Source organism: Nyctibius grandis, chromosome 2, assembly GCF_013368605.1.
Source record: "Nyctibius grandis isolate bNycGra1 chromosome 2, bNycGra1.pri, whole genome shotgun sequence".
Lineage (NCBI taxonomy): Eukaryota > Metazoa > Chordata > Aves > Nyctibiiformes > Nyctibiidae > Nyctibius > Nyctibius grandis.
Window position 1 is genome coordinate 79,174,531 of NC_090659.1, and position 21,344 is coordinate 79,195,874.

The window sequence follows — 21,344 nt, forward strand, 5'->3', positions numbered from 1 at the left end:
TTTTTAGTGCTCCAGCCACACCTCAAGCTTTCTTCAGTAAATTTGGTATGCAAAGCTTATTGAACATGGTTCTAGCTGTAGTTGTACAATAAATGGCCATTTCCCCATTAAACTGAAGACATGGTTTGTCTACACAAATCATCCATGAACTGCAGTTTATTTGCAGGTGTACTGCCTGATTCCACAATACGCCTGTACAAAGTACAGTCACTCAGTGTGTCTGTACTGAGTTTCATACACCACGTGCTGCACGCACACAGAACCGCACATGATTTATGTACTGGAGACTGTAACAAAGAGCACCAAGAAAACCCTGACACCAGGTAACACTAAACCCAACTGAATAAACAACTTGTGCAAACCACGTGTGAATTTAACTGGTATTTCCACGAGCCTCCCCAAATGCCTCTCACACCAGCGCGATTTCCCCAGCCACCGCTAGCGTAAGCGCCAGCCCCAGGGCCTGCAGCCGGAGGGCACGGCCGGCCTGAGGTGAAGCAGGGGCAGGCCCTGGCCTGCGAGGCCCTGAGCCACCACCCGCAGATGACCTTCTCCGCTCGCTGCCAGCAGACCCAACAGTGTCTTAAAACGCAGTCCTGGTTTTACTTGCATCTGTTTAAGAAGCGATTTACTTCGAGAAGGACAAACCCCCGCCCAGCACCCGGCAGGTTCACACCCACCCCACGTCCAGGCGAGGGACACAGGCCCGTGCGCGGGGAGGCTCCGCCCTCCCGCAGGGGAGAACAGCGCATGCTCCCTGCCCGACAGCCAATAAGGGTGAGGCTGCTGGCTTTGCCTCGTTCTGGTATCGCCCGGAGCCAATCAGGGCGGCGAGCGTTGTGTGGCGGAAGTGGGGCCTCCGCGGCTGCGCGGCGCCATGGCCGCGGGCCCCGCGGTGGTGCTCGGGCGGGCGCTGGAGGCGCTGGGTGAGGGGGAAGGGAGGAGACCCCGCTGTGGGGCTGGGGGGGAGCTGGGCCCACCCGGGCCCGCAGGGTGGGGTGTGGAGGGGGGCGCGGCCGGCCAGCCGGGTGTGCGGGCGCTCCCCCCTCCTGAGGGCTTAGCCGGGGGCCTGTCCCGCGGAGCCACCTCACCCAGGGCCCGGGGCGAGCCGTTCCCGATGGGTCCTGGCGAAGTCTTATGATGGGCTGGCGGGGGCCTTCCCGGCCTGCCCGTGGGTCGCCTGAAGGCTTCGCCGCCGGGAGGCGGCCTGGATGTAGTAGCGTAGCCTTAGGGAGAGCAGCGGTCCTGTGCTGCTGGTGCTAGAGGGCAGCCCTGGGCGTGCCCGGCTTGCCGGTAAACTCAGGGACTTGGTGCGGATGCTGCTCCGCACGGTCGGGGGACTTATTAAGGGCTGTCAAACTGTGCCATTGCATAGGCTCAGTCCGGGGTTCGGAGGCCTTATGGAGTCGCGCCTATTAGACTTTACATGGGATGTTGAGCAGGTTAATGCAATTCAGGACAAACTCCCTTAAAGAAAGCTTTGCTTTTAAGGTAAATGCATGCATGATGACCTAGGAATTCTTTAGAGATTAGAATTATTACTATAACACTTTAAGGATTTGCTTCTGATCACTATTGCTTGTGTTTTTCAGATGTTGGTGGTGCAGCAGATAAGATTAATCTAATACCTCAAGACTTTTTTGCAGAACTGGTAAGTAGGGCAATAAATGGGATGTGGAATGGCTTCTGGTGCTCGTTGATTTATTCTAGGAAACCTTTTTGTTTAAGCTGTTCTGATTTTTGTCTGTTGCAAAGGGAAACTTATGTATTTGGTAGCTTAGATTTACGTGACTCATAAAATGGACCAGTCCTGCTAAGAGCAATGGGATTGCTTTAAATTTATGTTATTATCACAGAAGATTTATAAAAATGTATTTTTGCTTTTCATCTGAATGAGATATCAAGTTAGCTTGTCTAGAAAGCATTCAGCTTGTTTACTGTAGTGTGCACTTGAATAGAATGACTGTTCAATTAGTATGAAAATGGTGTGTTAAGTACAAATAGCTAGTGAGGTAGTAGCTAGAAGTCTTGACTGAGTTTATTTGCTTTTCTTGGATTTGATGTAATTTTAAAATCAGTTATTTCAATGACTTTATTCTTCACTCTGCATTTAAAGCATCTTCCTGTTGTCCATTTTTGCATTAACCAGGTTTTTTTTGTTTTGTAATCTCCAAGTATTCAAGCTAGCTTTGTCTTGTATATTATAATATGCATTAAGAATGTTTTCAAACTTAATTTCTTTACAGTGTGAACAAATAATTCAACATCTGAACCATAAGATCCCAGGTGTAAATACAGCTGAACTCTGTCAGGTAAGTTTAGATACTAGCACTAATAAACAAGTATGTTAGCTGTATATGCTGTAAAGGACAGATTCCACAAGTCAGTTTTTTGTCTGTGTGTATATATACATAGACAAAGAGGTTTTTATTAATGCATAATTTATTATTATTTGTAATTGTTTGAATATTCTGTTTCTAGAGAATTCAAACATCTGGGATTGAGATTAATGTTGGTGACCTGGCAAAAATAGTTAACATTATTTCATTTCTATTCAGGTAAGCACAAAATCATTTACTTTGCCTCATGTCTTTTTTCCCTCCACCCCAACTTAATAGTGGTATTAAAAAGTGACCTCAAATGTGGGTATAAGATGAACTGATTTGGGAAAAGGGCAAAAGTTTGTAGCTCTCAGTACACAAAAAAACTTCTGGGCTTAGTTTATGTTCTTAAAAAATGTGTAGTTACTCAATATATAGTCTCATTTTTTTGTAGTTAGAAAAGCTAAAGAGATGAAATTGTTCTAAGATCCTGACTGCGAGCTTTAGAACTACTGGCAAAATAAAAGAGGAAGTTAAGCTGAGTTCTAAACCTAAGTCAGCTAGGCCTTTGCCTGGAAGAAGTGTGTTCTAAAAACTTGTTTCTTAAGAGATTAGAAACCAGCATTTGTGCCTGTTTGAAGGACACACAGTTTTATAATGTTGAACTCTGCCGTGATAAAGGTAGAGTTTTTAGGTAGCATTTTCAGCTGATGTTTTGCTGGAAGTTTTTCTGTTTTCAGAAAGATAAAATTTTCAAGACCTCGCTTGTTCTTTTAATATCTAGTATCTAAACGTTTTATATAACATTAATATGACTGAAGAAAATATACCAATAGAAATTTAACGTACTACTTTTTCCTCTATAAAATATAAAAGTTTTAAATTATATTAGACCATGATACTTGGAGGACCAACTCTTTTTAAGAGGAGTGGATCTGCATGAACAAACCTAGGGTGGGAATATTTTTTACCTGTTTCTGTAGAGGAAATCAAGTGGCAATTTTCCTCTAGGCTTGCTACCTTTTCAGTTGAGGGTTTATTGCATCATTTGACTCCTGTTAGTTACCAATTATACCATTACCTAGAGGTCCTTACTTGCCTTTTGGTGATACTTAAATTACCTCTCCTAAATGTTTAATTAAACTGCCTTGTTTCTAAAGTAATAATATTGTTTAACTGCTCTGTGCACATGTCTTTTGCTGAATTATGCCTTTTTTCAGTTGCAACAGCACTTGGAGGCTGTGGTTATTTTTGTTTTAATGTTGTGTGTTGTGCAAGCCCAGCAAAGCTTGATTTTTGCATATTAAGACACATTAAAAGTCAAGTCATGTTGGTTTTTGCACGTGATACAAAACATTAGTAAAATATTCTGAAAAAAAAATCACAGGCTGCCTAATTATGGTAAAGTACCTAGATGCATAAAGCAGAAATAAAAAATTGCCCATTTGGAGTGAAGTGGGAAATTTTATTAAATTTGTGGAGAATGAAATTGATGCGGTGTTCCTTGGATATACCTATAGCACAGCAGCCAGCAACAATCTCTCTACAGAAGAACTCATCACCACCTTGGGCAATGCAGTCACCGCGCTGCCAAAACATGCAGTTCAAGTTATTCGTCATGTATGGAATGAGCAGGGCAAATCCATTAGTGTGTCAGAAGATGCAAGAAGTATGGCGACGGTGGGGCAGGTAACGAAATGACAAAGTGCAGTTGAGCTAGCTATTAACTCTTTAAAAATGTCAGTGCTTCATTGTGTATCTTGACTGCTGAAAGCTTTCCTATATATGTATGTTGCCAAATGTCTACACAGATGAAGAAGTATATGCAAGAAAGGTTGTCTAAATGCTGAACAGTTTTCTAATATTATTGTTTGGATGATAAAGTCGCATTTCATACCTTTTTAAAAATTAGTGCTTTGTAGTACTATTAGGGAAGGTGAGTGGCAGTCAGTGTGGCAGACAATTGTATTAGCTGTTTATGTAAATCTGTTTTAAATGTAATTTGAATTGTTCTTTAGAGTTGATAACACGAGCACTTGATTGTTTTATTCTTTGTCTCCCTTAATTTTAAACTTTTTTTAAAGATACTTTTTGTCAATTTCCAGCACTCTTTTTTTTTTTTTTTTTTCTTTTTGAAAAAATAACACAGAGTGTATTTGCATTTTAAGATCTTTTTGGTAACAACAGTTTAAGAGTATGGCATTAGGAAAAAAAAAAAATCTTTTTCTGAGTCTTGATAGTAAGCTTCTAAAGGCTCTCTTCACTTCTTGATTCAAGAGTTCTGCCTATTATAAAAGGCTAAAAATGCTAACTTACCTGTCTGAAATGTATTTATGATGTACTTTGATTTATCTAAAATACAGTTCTGAAATGCCTTAATTTTTTCCATTATTGCTATTAAAGAATTTTTGTGCACTGTCTGAGGTTTTTCTCATGTTTCCACTTGATTTAGAAACTTCTAAAAAAAAACATGACAACAGCAGGAATGATATGCAAGCCAGGTGAATTCTGTGGCTCAAGCTCCTCTTACTAGAACTTTAAATAGCCTATACTTGACTATTGACAGTACTTGAAGAAGGAAAACAGATTAAGTGAAGTAACTTATTAAAATGCTTATTTTTTCACTATTAAGAGGAAGGGCAGATGATTTTGTATTCACAGTAACATCTGAACATGTATGTTTGTTTCCCATTTGGATATGAGCTATAGATGTCCTATGTTGTCTGTAAAACATCCATCCAACAGAATAGCAATGGTTGGCTAGATCTTTCTTTAACACTGTTTCAAATTATTTTCTTCTTCGCAGTTTGTAGATATTAAATGGAAACTGGGAGTTGCGATGAGCTCTGACACCTGCAGGTCCCTGAAGTATCCCTATGTTACAGTGACACTAAAAGTGGCAGACCCTTCAGGACAAATAACAGACAAATCTTTTGAAATGACAGTTCCACAGTTCAAGGTCTGTAATCAGCATTACTTGATTCAGTGTCTTAAAAACAAAAGTGATGTTGTTGTGAAGGAAGTGATTAGGAATGGAGGTCAGTCTGCTGTGTCACCGCTGGCTTTTAGTTGCTATGCCTTCATCTATGAACTTATGTAACTTTGTTTAATTTTGCATAAATGTGGCACTTGTGTTGTCATTCCTGTTTAAAGGGCGAATGCATCACTTAGAATATCGTACAAGCTTACAAATAAATCCTTGGAGTTGGACTGGCAGGAGATTGAGAAGGATATTCTGAGTCTTTAGGTGCTGTGAAATTTTGTATTCATTCTGGTTGAAGCCTATTTAATAATTTGCTGTTCAACTACTATAAGAAGTGGATGCTATACTTGAGAAGCCTGGATTATTTCAGCTGGGAACAAACATTTGCATGAGGTTTTTTGGGTGGCTTTTTTTTTGTGGTGGTGTGAGAGCTATTTTGTATTTTTTTTTTCATAGCATCTTCTCCTATTAGTAGGCAAACCCATGCAAATAAGACATCACCTATGTAGATTTAATAGTGAATGTGTCTAAATGCCAACCAGCCCACAAAAAGAAAAGCAGAAACTTTCAGGTCAAGCTGCAAATTGTAACTGGAGGAAAGAGTAAATGTGAGAAACGGGGATTGTGATTTTTGTCTAGCATGCTAGTTTGAACTGCAGTTCGAGCTTTTTTTCAAGCAACTGAAATTTATCTTAACTCTTGCTTTTTAGAACTTCTACAGACAGTTCAAGGAAATGGCAGCTGTTCTTGAAACAGTTTGAAGAGAACTCTTATTTACACTGAAATTTCGAACAGACTTAGATTAAGTAAACTTTCCATTCTGCACAGGGAACAAAGTGCCATTGTTCTGCAAGGTACGTATCCTTGCCTTTTCAGCAGGTGTTTGTCAGCAGCATCCTCACATTGCTGTGAAGATTTCTTCGCTTTTGAATAATTAAAGCCAACTCTGCAGTGTTTGTGAAAATGTGTTCAGCTTTGTTCATCCTGGTAGACAAAAGATCAGGATGTGTACGGAGAAGCATCACTGTAGACTTTCTAGTATCAAAGAGTAAGAAACTACATATAGGAAAATACACGTTTAACTCTGGAGTGCAGAAAGACACCTGAAAATGTTGACTGGGAAGATACCGAGAGAAGTGTAAATCCCATGTTAACACTTTTATCTGTAAAATTGAGATGTGCTTGGACTCAACAATAATATTAAGTATAAGGAGTATATGAAGTTACACATAATAAGCATACAGTTGTTCTTGAAGAACAGCAATGTCAAGTAGTTAGTTGCAGGTATTTGCAGACCTGACTTCCAGTCCTCTTTTAATAACTGGAGAATGTACTTGTCCTAACAGCTTGTTTATTTCAAATACTTATTTCCCACCACCTAGGCTTATAAAAACTGAGTTAATGCATTAAGCTTTTCTGGAAACCCCAAATTTATTCTCTGAAATGAAGCCCAGAGGCTAATTTTAAATAAAGGTAGAAAGATGAATTATTCGAAAGCATTTTAATATATTTTTGCCTTTAATCCAACTGTACTCAGTGGCACTCTGCTTGATGTTTTGATCGGCAGTCTGCTTTCTAATTAAATTAGAATATTGATGTAGTTGCCTCACTCCAAGCTCTGAACTAGAAAAGTCAAGAGGAAACTTGAAAATTCCAGCTGGAGTGTTAGCCAAGCACATCAGAGAAAGGACCACACTACAAGTGAGCAAGATTTCTTCGCTTGTATTGTGTGGCAAGAGTCCGCTGGACTGTGTTGCATGTGCTCGCTCTCAGGGAATGTCCTAACCAGCAAAATTTTGACTTTGATTCTGAAGAATGGGGGCATTTCCAAATGGAGAGTTATATATCTAGTGTGCTTGCATGCTCTATTTTTTTGTTGTTTTGTTTTTTCTTGAGTTTTCCATAAACAAAACACAAACTGCAAATATAGTGGGATGTAATGAAAACAATACTGTTGCATTTTAAGACGTGCTGGTGTTGTAGTAGAGCAAGAAAATCTGGAGAGACAATTCATACTGATAAGCAGACTGAAGTTTATGCTGCAACTTCAGAATGGTAGAGACTGAGAACCAGTTTTGCTGGGATAGATCCTGAAGTGATTTGAGGCCCCCGTAAGTGAGAACATCTACCTTTCTAACCCACTTACATTTTTTTTTTATTAAATTTTTTAGAAGCTGGCTGAAAGGCATTGATATAGGTTATGCTTGCCTTTTTGTGTCATGAAAATAAACTGCAGCATATGGTGCGTGCTGCATGCTGCAGTCCTTTCAACAAAGAGAGATACACCCCTGCTGTTTGGACATTATGCATGGTGCATAAAAACAGTACTTGGAGTTGCTTAGAAGCCCAAATAAGTGAAACAGTGTTGGCTTTAACAAAAGATTGTAAAAGTTTTGGGCTGTGGCCATTGATTTGGGTGATACTTCCTTTGTGCTGCTGAAGTCCAAGGTGTTTCCTTTGTGTCTGGGGAGAGCAGATCACTCTTTTCTGGGACCCTCTCAATGGAATGTCACAAAATGGTCTCAGGAACAGACTTCCTGATTGCCTTTTCCCTTGTCTGTCTGCAAGGGCTTGGGGCTGAACATAGTGCAAAAAATCCTCCCTGTGTGTGGAAAAGTCATGTGAGCAGAAGATTTTTTTTTTTTTTTTTTTTTTTTAATTTGCAGAAGTTGGAGTGTAAGGCTGCTATAACTGGAAAACATTGTCATGCTTTGGCCTAGTGAATGAATTGGTTTACATCAATGCAAGAGTTGCAGAAAAAAAATGTGGTTTTGTTGTTTGTTTTTTTTTTTTAGTAAAGCTGAAGCCTTACAAATACTTCCCGTTTGTTCTAATGTACTTAAGTTTTTCATGTAGCTGGAAATATGTGTCTTCATTGGAACTGGATGGAAAAGAAGATTTAATTAATCATGTCTTAACTTCTAGAAACAACAATTTAATAGATGCTGGATGGTAATGAGGAAAGTTACAGTTACCATTTTCTCTTGGTCCATTACCAAGAGAAGAAGTTGGCAGCCTTTGAGAAGTCTAACTTGCATTTTGTCAAGTCAAATATTCTAGAAATATTAATGAACATTTTTGAAATGTCCCTGAACTCCAGCATGTTGTAACTGGCTGGAAGATGCCTGGACACGTGTGCTATACCAGTTCACTGTCTGAGAATTTTCAGAGGTGTTCATGGACATCTAGGAGATGTGATTAAAAGTTGGCTATGTACTCAAACTTCTGAGATTTGTTCTGATCGCTATCAGGAGGAATTCCTATACTGAGTAATGGAAGAATTAAGTACTTTATTAAAAAAAAAGAAAAACTAAAAACTTAACAGTTTACAGGATAGCAATAGTAACATGTTCAAACAAGCTGTTGAATTGTCTTTATGCACAGAAACGAGATCTTTTCAAAGAGAATTGGGAGTCCTTGTGTGTTCCTAATTCTACTTGTTGATTGATATGAAATTGGGTAACATGAATATTTTTGTAAGTCCACAAACGGTCGTTAAACATATAGGTAACAAAGATAAAGATGGTCTGTATTTTGTTTTAAACTTACTCTGTAAAAGTCTCTCATAAATACTATAATGGGTAAAGTTCAGGACTAGACTATGACTAAACTTCTTTCCTTATTAAACTAGGATGAAGTTCAGCCATATGCAGCCCTTCTCTGTGATGGGGTACCAAGGAGCTGAGGGGTAACTGCAGGCTGCAAGGAATATTTGTATCAATTACTTACAGCTAGACAAAATGTTGTATTGAACCAGGAAAAGACAGAGAGAAGAGATTAATGAAATTTTGCAGGAAATTGCATTGAAGTGGTTTTCTTTCCTTAACTGTATTTAGGAGACAAGTAAGCAATTTTTCTTCTCAAAGAAAAGAAAGAAGAGCGAGAGGAAGGAAAAGGGGGAAAAAGGGTCTTACACAGTAAACAAACCCAAGGGGGAAATAATGAAGGAATCTCCTGGCAATGACTGTTGGTCATCTTCATCACATGACTTTTTTTTTTTTTTTTTTGCATTAGTTTCAAACACACCAGCCCACTCGCAGAAAGCTATTTGGTAGAAAAATGGAGACAGACTAACGGAGAGAGTGCACAAATAGCTGCAGTCATGTCTGTGCACTAGTGTTTTATATACTTGGCTTCTGCACACTGTGGCTTAGTCATGGCCAAAGTAAAAGTGTGTCTCTCTTCGTGCTACAAAAATGTACTCCCTTTTCTTTAACCACATTTTAAAGGTATGTAACCTTGTTGATCACTGTGAGCCCATCCCCCTTTATTTTTTACCTTCCTGTTTTCAAGCCTTTGCATTCTGTTTAAATACCTGAAGATACATTAGCTTGGACCAATTCAAAACAAAAGCAGAGAGATGATAAATTGGGGGAGAGGAAGAATGTTGTTTCTTCTTCCTGCTTGCCCTATTCCTTATTGTGTTTGAATATTTTATTACCCTCTTACCTGGGTATAATGAGAGGGTAATTTCCACTCTTTTGCAGAGGCATGCAGGGTTTAGCCCTTGTGGGTACTAGAATAACACACATTTAATCTACCTGCAGCAAAAAATGCCCCATCTCTGAAGAACCTTTGCAACAGGGGGAGAGACTTAAAATCCAGCAGCCTCTATCCTATCCAGGACCCTGTGTTTGATCATGGTAGTGCTCATTTCCCAGACAGATCTTTAGTGAAATGTTACATGACAGCTGGGCTGCTAGTTTACTGGGTGTTCACATGGAATCACAGAATGGTTAGGGTTGGAGGGGACCTCTGGAGATTATCTAGTCCAACCCCCAGCCAAAGCAGGTTCCCCTAGAGCACATTGCACAAGGTTGTGTCCCGACGGGTTTTGAATGTCTCCAGAGAAGGAGACTCCACAGCCTCCCTGGGCAGCCTGTTCCACTCCTCCAGGTGAAGAAGTTTTTCCTCATATTCAGATGAAACTTCCCATGTTTCAGTTTGTGCCTGTTGCCCCTCGTCCTGTCGCTGAGCACCACTGAGAAGAGTCTGGCCCCATCCTCTTGACACCCACCCTTAAGGTATTGGTAAGATCCCATCTCAGTCTTCTCCAGGCTAAACAGACCCAGCTCTCTCAGCCCCTCCTTGTAAGAGAGATGCTTCAGTCCTCTAATCATCTTTGTAGCCCTCTGCTGGACTCTCTCCAGTAGTCCCTTGTCTTTCTTGAACTGGGGAGCCCAGAACAGCACACAGTACTCCAGGTGTGGCTTTACTAGGGCCATGTAGAGGGGGAGGAGAACCTCCCTCGACCTGCTGGCCACACTCTTCCTAATGCACCCCATTCACTTGGTTAGGAAGTTGGATCTGTGCAGGTCAGTACATGACGTAATGTGTGCCTTGAGCTGTGTTGAGTTTGCATGGTATGCTGCTACAGTCCTCCCTTCCTGAGGCTCAGTCACCTCATAAATAACTGGATTCACTTGTCACCCTGCACTTTTGACCAAATGTTTCCTTTACTTTTACCTCTACTGTACATACAGCACTGTCTATACATACTCATCCAGTTCCACTCTTGCTGCTTGAGTTGCTTGAGTGCAAGAGGAAGCATGCATGTTAGAGGGATGATGCTCAGCACTCCTCATACCCAGTTCTGGATGCTTTGAAAGATTTCCTGGCTCTTGTTTCCGAGGCTTTTCTGAGGGAAGGTGGAGAAATGACCTGCCATTTGAACTGAGTTACTGGGGTGCGTCTGTTAATTATTTATGACTTTGTGTCATTGAAAAAGTAAGGAAGCTGAGATTGCTGATCTCCATGAAGTCTAATTCTAGTGTTTCTGGGGTTCCTCTTCCCTGTAGTGCATTTTCCTCCTATGGGTAATTACGGTCTAGCTGCGCTAACTTGAGAACCATCTCTGTTCAATATGTGTAGGTGCCATAGTTTCTAAATACTCTGTTAGTGTTTACACTACAAATATTGTTATATCTATAAATTGGAAATTTCAGTGTCAGTTTTGTACTTCCCATACTGACCTTTGGAACAGTAAGCTTTAATATGCATATTAAAAAAGAAGGAAAGTTCTATTAATTCATACAAGAAATTTCTGTGCTATCTAGTATTTTAAGAGGAATTTGTCATAGCATCGGTCACCAGGTGGCACTGCTACATATAGTCTTGATACACGGTAGTCCTTTGAGAGCATGTCTGACCATGGGATAAGGACTCCTCGTTTTCTCCCCTGTGTAGCTTATATCTGGAACTGTACACATTCATGTCACCGTAACTTTCATCCTACTGCTTAGATTGTAGGGAAATACTCTAACTTCTGTGTTAATGATTAAAAAGATGAGCGTAAAGATTTCCAGTGACATAAACAACATTCAGCGTTTAAATGATAACAGAATATATACCATACATTGTATATTTGTAGTAACTTAAAATAGTAATTTAATTATACTAACATTTCTGCATTATGACTTGCTCTTTAAATAGTGTCATGTTACATTTCTATTGGGGCCTATTCTCATTTCACATTTTTTTCCCTGTTTATACATCTCTCAAATAGATTTTCCTAGATCTGTATCTCGTTCATAAAATAAGCATTTGCCTTTCTCTATCCAAGGTTTTCATGCAGTTTAACCACTCTAAAATCCTCCTTCTGTATTTTGTTATGCAGGCTAGTTTTCAGTGTCTTTATGCCACATTTAGAATACATTTCTCTGCCACTGAAAGTGGCCCTATTGCTTAATTCCCCTGTGAATTACCTCTGAATCTGAAAAATAATGTTCCGATGTTCTTGGTATGACTGAAGCTGCAAAGAATTTTTCTGTTCCCCATTAATGGGGCCAGAATGTCATCACTACTGTGTCTTAGGCAGGTTACAGGTGTTTTTTAAAAAAATATTCATCTGAGACCTTGGCCAAATTAAAGCAAGACAGACTTCCTTCCCAGTGATGCTTCTGAACTGGCAAATACTGGATGCTGCAACCACACATGAAGCTTGAGAGGGGTGTTAAAGTTTACATCTAAAATGAGCAGAGGAATGTAAGCTTGTCTCGCGTGAATCACTGGTGTGCTGTGCAGTGCTGCTTCTCGCAGCTGGGAACATGGGGAGACGAGAGATGTTCAGCAGTTGAGAGAGTCAAGACAACAGATGTCGATTTACCTAGGAGAGAGTCATGGACGAGGAAAAAGAGGATTAAGGGGTTCCCATCTGTTGGTTTTGGTGGGGTTTTTTTTTTTGGCGGCTACGCTGGCACCATTCTTGGTATTGGGCTGGGACTACAAGTGCCCTGTTGTTCATGGTAAACTGTACCTTCTCTCACCAGACATACAGTACTGAGTTGTGAAGTTGCAGGAACATTTTTAATAGTGATACACTGTTGAAATCTTAACGGTATTTGATTTTCCTCTTGAAGAGATACAATTTGTGACCTTTGAAGTACTGTTGTCTTCCAAAGCATCTCTATTTCCTATTATTTCTGCACCCTACTCAAGATCTACTAACCTTTCTAGCCTGTGGTTCATCCTTTGTAATAATATATTTGTGGAATAATACCAAGATGTTCCTTTTAGCTTCGGCAGTGATAAGAAATCCTGTCTTACTTTCCATTTCTGGAGAGTTGGAGGGGACCAGGATCCCTTCCAAATCACGAAACGACATAGAGGTAGTGGGCACTGTCAGGGAGAGAAGTAGATTCCAGCAGCTGCAGTACTCTCTTCCTCATCTTTTTCGCTTTGTATGTTACTGCAGTGGTTGGGGAAGATTAGGGAAGTAAAGGTCTCCTTTATATAAAAGCAGAAATAATTGGGAATGTGGAAGTTCTTGTTGCAGAAGTTGCTCCGTCTCCTCTAATAACTAGCTTTGCAACTGGCCTGAGCTGCTAACAGCCACCAGACTCTGTATTATCTCAACAACAGGGCTTTTAGTAAGCTGATCTGATACCCTTTTATGGGGGAAAAACCTTAATAAAAAATTGCAAATGTTCTCACCCAGAAAGATGCTATGATCACATGTAAGCACACAGGATTTGAGATTAAAACTTAGTTTTAAACAAAAAGCGTTGTTCTTCACTGGATTCAAAGCTTCCTGTGCCAGAAAGTTTCATGGGTTGACTGTTACATGAAAAAGTGACAAAAATAAGAATCCGTTCCACAATCAAATGCTTCGTTGAAGAGAAATTTAATAATTCAATGCATTGTCTCTCTTAATCAGTGCCACATTAAACTGAATGACAATACATTGAAAACAGACATAAAATGTGGTGGGTCGCCTTAAGTTCTAGAGATGCTTATGAAATTTCTAGCTAGGGATTATTCTCTTATGAACTTTGCTCATTCCAGTTCCCCTAAATCTGTTTTGGAGTGGTTCTTATTAGCAGAACAAATTATAATCTGTCATTATGATCAAAAAAGATTAGTGCCGTTTGAGAAGAAGTAAAACAACTAAACCACCCAACCCCCTATCAGATTAATTTTTATCATTTTTATTGTGTACAGACTGCTACTCACATGTCCCTACAAGACTGATATGTCTTACTCAAACTTTTGGCATTACATTTTAAATTATAATAACCTCTATACAGCCTGCAAAATACACAATTTTCATTATTTCTAGTGGTGGTTTTACACACTTAATAGAGGAGGCACCAAAGTTTCTCTAGCAGCTAAAGTTTAAAGTCTTGATAATACGCCCAGTCTAATGAACTTACTTTCTAATACTTCAATTATATTACCAAAAGTTAATTCATTAGAGTCTTCAAATAAGAGTGGGTAGTTTAAATCAATAAAATGTTTTCTAAAGTAAAAATGTTTCTATCTCAGCTCTTACTAAAAGGTCATCTGAGAGTAAAATAAAATTTGACTAGTTAAAAATAATGCAAATACAGTAGTGGCCCTTGAAATCTCAGTGAGTTAAATGACAGCATTCTTTCTTAGAAAAGCAATAGGATGAGGAGCAATTCCAGCTACAGGGCATTATTACTGAAAAAAGTACTCTAGTCCAAGGTGGTTGAAGTTATGCATAAATTATGGGATTGTAAAGTCAAGTCTACAGCTCCTCTAATAACATTTTTTCTGCAATTAAAATTGTGGCTAGAAAGCTTAAGAGGATGGATAATTACTAGCAATTAACAGCCTGATCATGTGAGATCCTGAGGTCTCGGGAGAGGTGCCTGAGGACTGGAGGAAAGCAAATGTCACTCCATTCTTCAAAAAGGGCAAGAAGGAGGACCCGGGTAACTATAGACCGGTCAGCCTCACCTCCATCCCTGGAAAGGTGATGGAACAATTTGTCCTTGGTGCTGTCTCTAGGCACATCAAGGATAGGGGGATCATTAGGGGCACTCAGCATGGCTTCACCAAGGGGAAGTCATGCTTAACCAACTTGATAGCCTTTTATGAAGACATAACCCAGTGGATAGATGATGGTAAAGCTGTGGATGTGGTCTATCTCAATTTCAGTAAAGCATTTGACAGTCTCCCACAGCATCCTTGCAGCTAAACTGAGGAAGTGTGGTCTGGATGATCGGGTAGTGAGGTGGATTGTGAACTGGCTGAAGGAAAGAAGCCAGAGAGTGGTGGTCAGTGGGACAGAGTCCAGTTGGAGGCCTGTATCTAGTGGAGTCCCTCAAGGGTCGGTACTGGGACCAGTACTATTCAATATATTCATTAATGACTTGGATGAGGGAATAGAGTGCACTGTCAGCAAGTTTGCTGATGACACAAAACTGGGAGGAGTGGCTGACACACCAGAAGGCTGTGCTGCCATTCAGAGAGACCTGGACAGGCTGGAGAGTTGGGCAGGGAGTAATTTAATGAAATGTAACAAGGGCAAGTGTAGAGTCCTGCATCTGGGCAAGAACAACCCCATGTACCAGTACAAGTTGGGGACAGACCTGTTGGAGAGCAGCGTAGGGGAAAGGGACCTGGGGGTCCTAGTGGACAGCAGGATGACCATGAGGCAGCAGTGTGCCCTTGTGGCCAAGAAGGCCAATGACATCCTGGGGTGTATTAGAAGGGGTGTGGTTAGTAGGTCAAGAGAGGTTCTCCTCCCCCTCTACTCTGCCCTGGTGAGGCCGCATCTGGAATATTGTGTCCAGTTCTGGGCCCCTCAGTTCAAGAAGGACAGGGAACTGCTAGAGAGAGTCCAGCGCAGAGCCACGAAGATGATTAAGGGGGTGGAACATCTCCCTTATGAGGAGAGGCTGAGGGAGCTGGGTCTCTTTAGCTTGGAGGAGACTGAGGGGTGACCTCCTTAATGTTTATAAATATGTAAAGGGCAAGTGTCATGAGGATGGGGCCAGGCTCTTCTCAGTGACATCCATTAACAGGACAAGGGGCAATGGGTGCAAGCTGGAACACAGGAGGTTCCACATAAATATGAGGAAAAACTTCTTTACGGTGAGGGTGACTGAACACTGGAACAGGCTGCCCAGAGAGGTTGTGGAGTCTCCTTCTCTGGAGACATTCAAAACCCGCCTGGACGCGTTCCTGTGTGATATGATCTATGTAATCCTGCTCCGGCAGGGGGATTGGACTAGATGATCTTTCGAGGTCCCTTCCAATCCCTAACATTCTGTGATTCTGTGTCTCTCCGCTCCTGAAGAAATTACCGAGAACTGTGGCTGCTTACCATTTTGCAGGTTTAAATGCTTTAACACTGAAGATGAACTGATGATCCAGATATGATACATGAAGTGGCTGCTGTGGTGCCATGTGCAGAAACAGTATACATTATCAAGGTATTGTCATACTTCCTTTGATAAACAGAGGAAAATATACTCATCCATTTTATTTGGAAAAATAATCTTTACACATAGTGCTCCACTGACAAGCATATCGAATCCAGAATGTTCAGAGGCATTTACTTACATTTAGTTAACTGTATCTGTGTTTGGTGACTTCAACAGTATACCTTATTTTGAAAGATTTTGCATCTAATGTCTATTTAGTCAACAGAAATCAATGGCAGGTCAGCAACAATTCAGAAAAGTCTGACTGGGTACGTGGTCAGTTTTATTTGACCAACTGAACATATATTTGCAGCACACAATATATGACAATTATTGAGCACAGTACCTTATGTACTTCAGATCTTCCAATATAGTTTTTACTTTGAACTTTACAATTTGTTTCAAGAAGCTTTGCCAATAATAATAACAATAAAAAAAAGGAATTAAAAAAAAACATTGTGGCCTCTCGTCAGAAGCTTTGTCATGTCTCTGCATAGGTGCTGCATCTACACTTCCTTCCATTTGGGATGACCTGGAGAGAAAATGCTCCTTCATCAAGAACAGACATGTATTTTCAAGGCTCTGTGGATAAGGGCTATGCAAAGTTGCTTTCTTCTCTGTCCCAAAGTTCCTGATTCCCATTAACTGAGCTATAAGGATTATGTAGTTTAGGCTGATTTCTAACTATATTGTGCACCGAATTAGAGGATGATGCTTTTGTTACCGTTATAGTTTTAAACACTAGGGGAGAAATTACATGAGAAGCATGTCAGAGCAGAGGTCATGGGCAAAGGAATACTGTGCTCAGTATGAGAGAAATTAGGAAATTTTAACTTAAAGGTGCATGAAATTTTACAACTGAAAAGAAATGAGAAAAAGGGACCAACTTCAAGAAGAGAAGTTATGTAACTAAAGGACTGAGTTTCTAATGAGACACTATTAACGAGATGGAGGGATAAAAAGTGGTAGGCAGATTAAAGGATAAGGAAGAAATGATTAAGTAAATGGATAAAGGTAATGGACAGCTAAGTAGGATTACTATGAAGAATCAATTCAGAGAGACATAAAGGCTGAAGTCAGAAGAAAGGATGAAAACTTTGGATTAACATCTGAGAGTTTGATTTTGAAGGTAGTTGAAATACTAGCAGTAGAGTTTATATAGATTAATTTCACCTTAAAAGGGATTTGTATAAAGAATTCAATAATAAAAATGAATTACATCAACATAATCAGATCTAATATCATATTAAGCAAATCGCCCAACTGAAGGAGAAACCAAACAGCTTTACATTAACTGGCACAATGGTGACAATTTAAGAATTTCAGATTTTCCACATTTTGTTCCTCACAGTCCTACCTGATAAAATAATTTGTAAAAATTCAAGCGTGACCTTAGCAGCTGAAAACTCTGCTCTGTTGCGTCTTCAAGTGAAGGCGGCTTGTTCTATTTGAACTTTGCGAGAATATCGGTGGACCTGTGATTGCTTAAAAGAATTTCAGCCTCTTTTTGCTGTGTTTTTTAATGTACTCACATGATTGTCTTCACGTTTCCTGATTATTATCAATTATTTGTATCGCAACAGCAATGAAAAGCCTAGGTGGTTGTTTTCTGCAACCTGGTTTTGGTAGGCTGCATACAAACATAATACAAAGGGATCTCAGGAGATGGTGTTTGTAAGCAGCTGCAGCAATTCGGTATGTTGAAGCCTCCCCCTTAGGCTACTTCGTGAGATCCATTTCCCGATTACCCCATCTGAAATCATTGCAGCAGAATGTATGAGACGGTTTTGCCCCTGTTTTAGTGCAAACCCAGTGTTCAGTTCGCTTCCCTGGTAGTTTAAATTGGTCTTTGTGCTCAAGCACAGCTTGACGCTCCAGATGAATCATCTAACCAACCGTTCCCCTAAGGAGCGAGTAGTCTTGCTGCCCTCTTCACCCCCGAGCAGCTATTCCCGCTTCCCTTGTGCCAACAGTGGTGTCTGTCTGAGTGCTGTCACTTAAATTAGAGGCAGCTCACCGAACTGAACTGGCAGAAAACGAGCAGTTCACCGCAGCACCAAACCAGTGCCAGCGCTGCTGCCATGAAGCAGCAGCTGGTCTTCGTCCAGGTGTGCTGTTACAGGATCCTAGCGGCTCCCAAACCATCATCCCGCAATGCTGGAGCACAAAATCTCAAGTAACATTCTCAGCTACACGGTTAACGCTAACTGTGCAGACTGAGGGACAAGAATTTTTTTAGGTTTGTGATCCAAAAAATTTGGCCATTATTATTCTAACTACCCCAGTTGTAAAATCTGCTGTACAACAACACAGTTCAGATGTTGAAGTGCATGAAAACAGTCAGCTTGGGAAAGAAATTCCATTCTGGCTTTAACTTGTAGCAAATACTAAAACTGGTGTCCAGCCTACGTAAGACTTTTTTGCATTAGCTGCCCTGTTCTAAGAAAAGCTCATTTTAGGATGCTGGGGGAGGAGGTGTATTTGAGGTCTTGCCGAGTCAGAATATTAAAACTGATAATTACAACTGAGAAACCAAAATGCATTCAACCAGATGATTAAACTGGGGAAAAAAAAAAAAGAGCAAAATACTTTGCTCAGGAAATGAGCATAGTTGCTTGTAACACTATTAAAATGTTGCTAACACGACAGTTTTTGTGTCTGTTCAGACTGTGGTGGGTTGTGACCTGCTGTGTCGCATGACCCCTCTCTGCCCAAATAATCGAGCACGCAGCCTCAAATTACAGAGTAGCTCTTCAGCCCAAGCTACAGATTTGTTTTCTAGACAGGGTTAAAACGGTTGCTGTAATAGTATGTTACTGGGAATTATTGCCGCTGTTGCTACAGATGTCAACACAAGGACAGTCACTAAAATTAACAGTTACAAAATGGATACGGATGCTGTATGGCTGGATAAGCTTTGTCCAGCTACTTTCTCAGGTAGAGGCTAGTTGCTAACATTTACAGTAGGTGGCGGATTTTTCGTTGACAAAAGATACGTTATCGCGATAGCGGGGGGGGGGGGACACGACACCTAAAACCTCAAGCAGGAAAAAGAAACCTAGAAAAAAATATGTTAAAATCATTCTTAAGTAAACTCTGACTTGACAGTGACTCGACAGGGAGACACTGCTGCAACACAGCCGTGTAAGCACCTCCGCATGTTTGCGACGAGGCTGTTTTTCCCTGCGTGGGGAGAAGCTGGAGCCGGAGTGGGGGGACGACCGTGCGCGCAGAGCCGCTGCGGCGCCCCGGGCGGGGGAGCCGGGCGCCCGCTGGCTCCGGGGAGGCTTCTCCCCAGCGCTCTCCGGCTCGCCGAAAGCAAACCCAACTCGGAAAAACCTTCGGAGCTTTTGCAAACGGGGCAGGGGGGAGGCGCCGGCAGCCTGCCCAGCTCCTTCCCTCCGCCGCTTGGTGACCTTTCTCCCTTTGCGGGCCTCCTCCTCCTCCCTCTGCGGCCGGTCACGTCGCGGGGCCGCAGAGAGCAGCCAGCACCCCCCGGGGACGGCAGCACCTGGCGGAGCGGGGCGCGGAACGGAGGCCACGTTGTATTTTTGTTTGGAGCCCGGGGCGGTGCCGTGCCGTGCCGTCCCGCCCCTCGGCCGAGGGTGGCCGCGCCGCGGAGCCCGCTCGGGGCGTAGCTTCGGCGCTCCTCCCCGGGGCGTTGAGGAGGAGGGGGCGGCGGAGGGTGACTCGGCCGTCCTTCCCTTCCCCGGCGGGCTGACCCCGCGTGGGTAGGCAGGGAGGCGGTGCGGCTCCAGGGACGTGCCCGGCGGGATGCGCGCTTAGCGGCGGCCCCGGCCGAGCGCAGGCCCCGCCGGCTGCACCTGGCGCCGGGTGGAAGCGGCCGCGGAGCGCTGTGCCCTCTGCCCGGGGAGCCGCCATGGAGAAGCAAGGGGAGGGCGAGCCGCTCTCCCACCCCCTGGAGCCCGAGCCGGAGCCCGAGCCCGAGCCGCAGCCGGCGCCGCCGGGGGAGAAGCGCTTCAGGCTGTGGTACGTGGGCTCGTCGTGCCTGGACAGGCGGACCACGCTGCCCATGCTGCCCTGGCTGATGGCAGAGATCCGCCGCCGCGGGCAGCGGCAGGAGCCCGGCGGCGCCCTGGGCAGCGGGGTGCCGGCCCGCGAGGTGCTGCTGCTACTGGGCTCGCCCACCCTGCGCTGCGTCCCCGCCGGACCCGCCAGCCCCGGCCGCCCCACCGGCACCGCGCCCGCCGCCGGCCCCGGCCGCCCCACCGGCACCGCGCCCGCCGCCGGCCCCGGCCGCCCCGCCAGCCCCGCGCCCGCCGTCTTCATCTTCGAGCACAAGGCGCAGCACATCGCCCGCTTCATCCACAACAGCCACGACCTCACATACTTCGCCTACCTGATCAAGGCGCAGCCCGACAACCCCGACTCCCCCATGGCCTGCCACGTCTTCCGGGCCACCGACCCCAACCAGGCGAGTGGCGGCGGGGGCAGAGGGAGGGGGCGCTGCCCGGGATCCCCCCCCTCTTTCCTTCTTACCCCTTCGCCCGACAGGACCCCAGGCGCTGCCCTCCGCAGCCGCGGAGGGGGTCGGTGTGGTGGAACGGAGCAGCGCAGCGCTTGCTGCGGAGTGCGGGGAGCCTGCGCGGGGCCGGCCGTGCCCGCAGGGCTCTCCCCGGGGGCAGCCGTCCCGGGGCTGCACCTGCGCTGCACCGCGCCGAGCTGCTCGGACCCTCGAGGTCCGCGGAAAGGGGCGGGGGGCGCACACACACACAGAGTCCCACGTGGCCGTGGGGTGCTGTGCCACCCCCTGTCACCCCCTGAACCCTTCTGGAAGGTCGGGGGTGCCAGCCTCTGCGAGACGTGGGTGCGCTGGGAGATGGAGCCCCTGTCTCCCCGTTCCCTCTTCCGTGGGGCCGCCTCGTGTCCCACAGCAGCCTGGTGGCAAGCCCACAATAAGCTCTGTGAGCAAAATGCAGAATTTGTGTTACAGCGTTCTTACGGTGGCAGAAGTGTTGGAATCGAGTAGCTGGGATGGTGCTTTCAGGGCTCCGCAGACCCCTGGTGGTGTGGAAACCGTCACCGGCGACCAGGGGGCCGTATTTTGCTCATGGGTCACGCTGAGGACACCTGGCCGTGCTCAGGCACACTCAGTAGTGCTATAAACAACCCTAGGTTTGGGTGGAGACATTGTTGATAAAGTGCCAACTGGAAAAAAAAAGACCTAACAAGTAAGACAGTATTTTCCTGACTCTTTAACAGCCTTTGGCTTGTGCATCAAATGTGCAGCAGGCTTCTTCTCCCTGTTTAAAGTATGTGAGAGATGGCGGTTTGACGAGCAGGTTTGATCGTTGATTTAGCATGGTGACAGCAAGAAAAAGGCCTTTCAATAGCAATGCTTTGGTT

At 43.5% G+C, this 21,344-nt stretch overlaps 2 protein-coding genes across 2 annotated transcripts in view; both read left to right on the forward strand.

The window, feature by feature from the left end:
* The first annotated feature begins 856 nt into the window (after positions 1-856).
* On the forward strand, positions 857-6,268 carry COMMD6 (COMM domain containing 6). Its single transcript, XM_068425222.1, has 7 exons — positions 857-926; positions 1,593-1,651; positions 2,247-2,312; positions 2,482-2,558; positions 3,842-4,010; positions 5,128-5,280; positions 6,015-6,268. The coding sequence occupies exons 1-7, from the start codon at positions 878-880 to the stop codon at positions 6,063-6,065; spliced, it is 624 nt and encodes a 207-aa protein (XP_068281323.1). The 5' UTR covers positions 857-877; the 3' UTR covers positions 6,066-6,268.
* A 13,430-nt stretch (positions 6,269-19,698) lies between these two features.
* TBC1D4 (TBC1 domain family member 4) overlaps positions 19,699-21,344 on the forward strand; it is a 117,306-nt gene continuing 115,660 nt past the window's right edge. The window contains exon 1 of the mRNA XM_068425221.1: positions 19,699-20,412. Coding sequence (XP_068281322.1) covers positions 19,858-20,412 — 555 coding nt within the window. The 5' untranslated portion in view covers positions 19,699-19,857. The remainder of the gene's footprint in view (positions 20,413-21,344) is intronic.

Excerpts from the sequence above, each read along its gene's own strand:
- COMMD6 (XM_068425222.1), top strand. The coding sequence starts at position 878 with ATGGCCGCGGGCCCCGCGGTGGTGCTCGGGCGGGCGCTGGAGGCGCTG. Across the intron at positions 1,652-2,246 it reads AAGACTTTTTTGCAGAACTG|TGTGAACAAATAATTCAACA; the intron begins GTAAGTAGGGCA and ends ATTTCTTTACAG. Across the intron at positions 2,313-2,481 it reads ATACAGCTGAACTCTGTCAG|AGAATTCAAACATCTGGGAT; the intron begins GTAAGTTTAGAT and ends TTCTGTTTCTAG.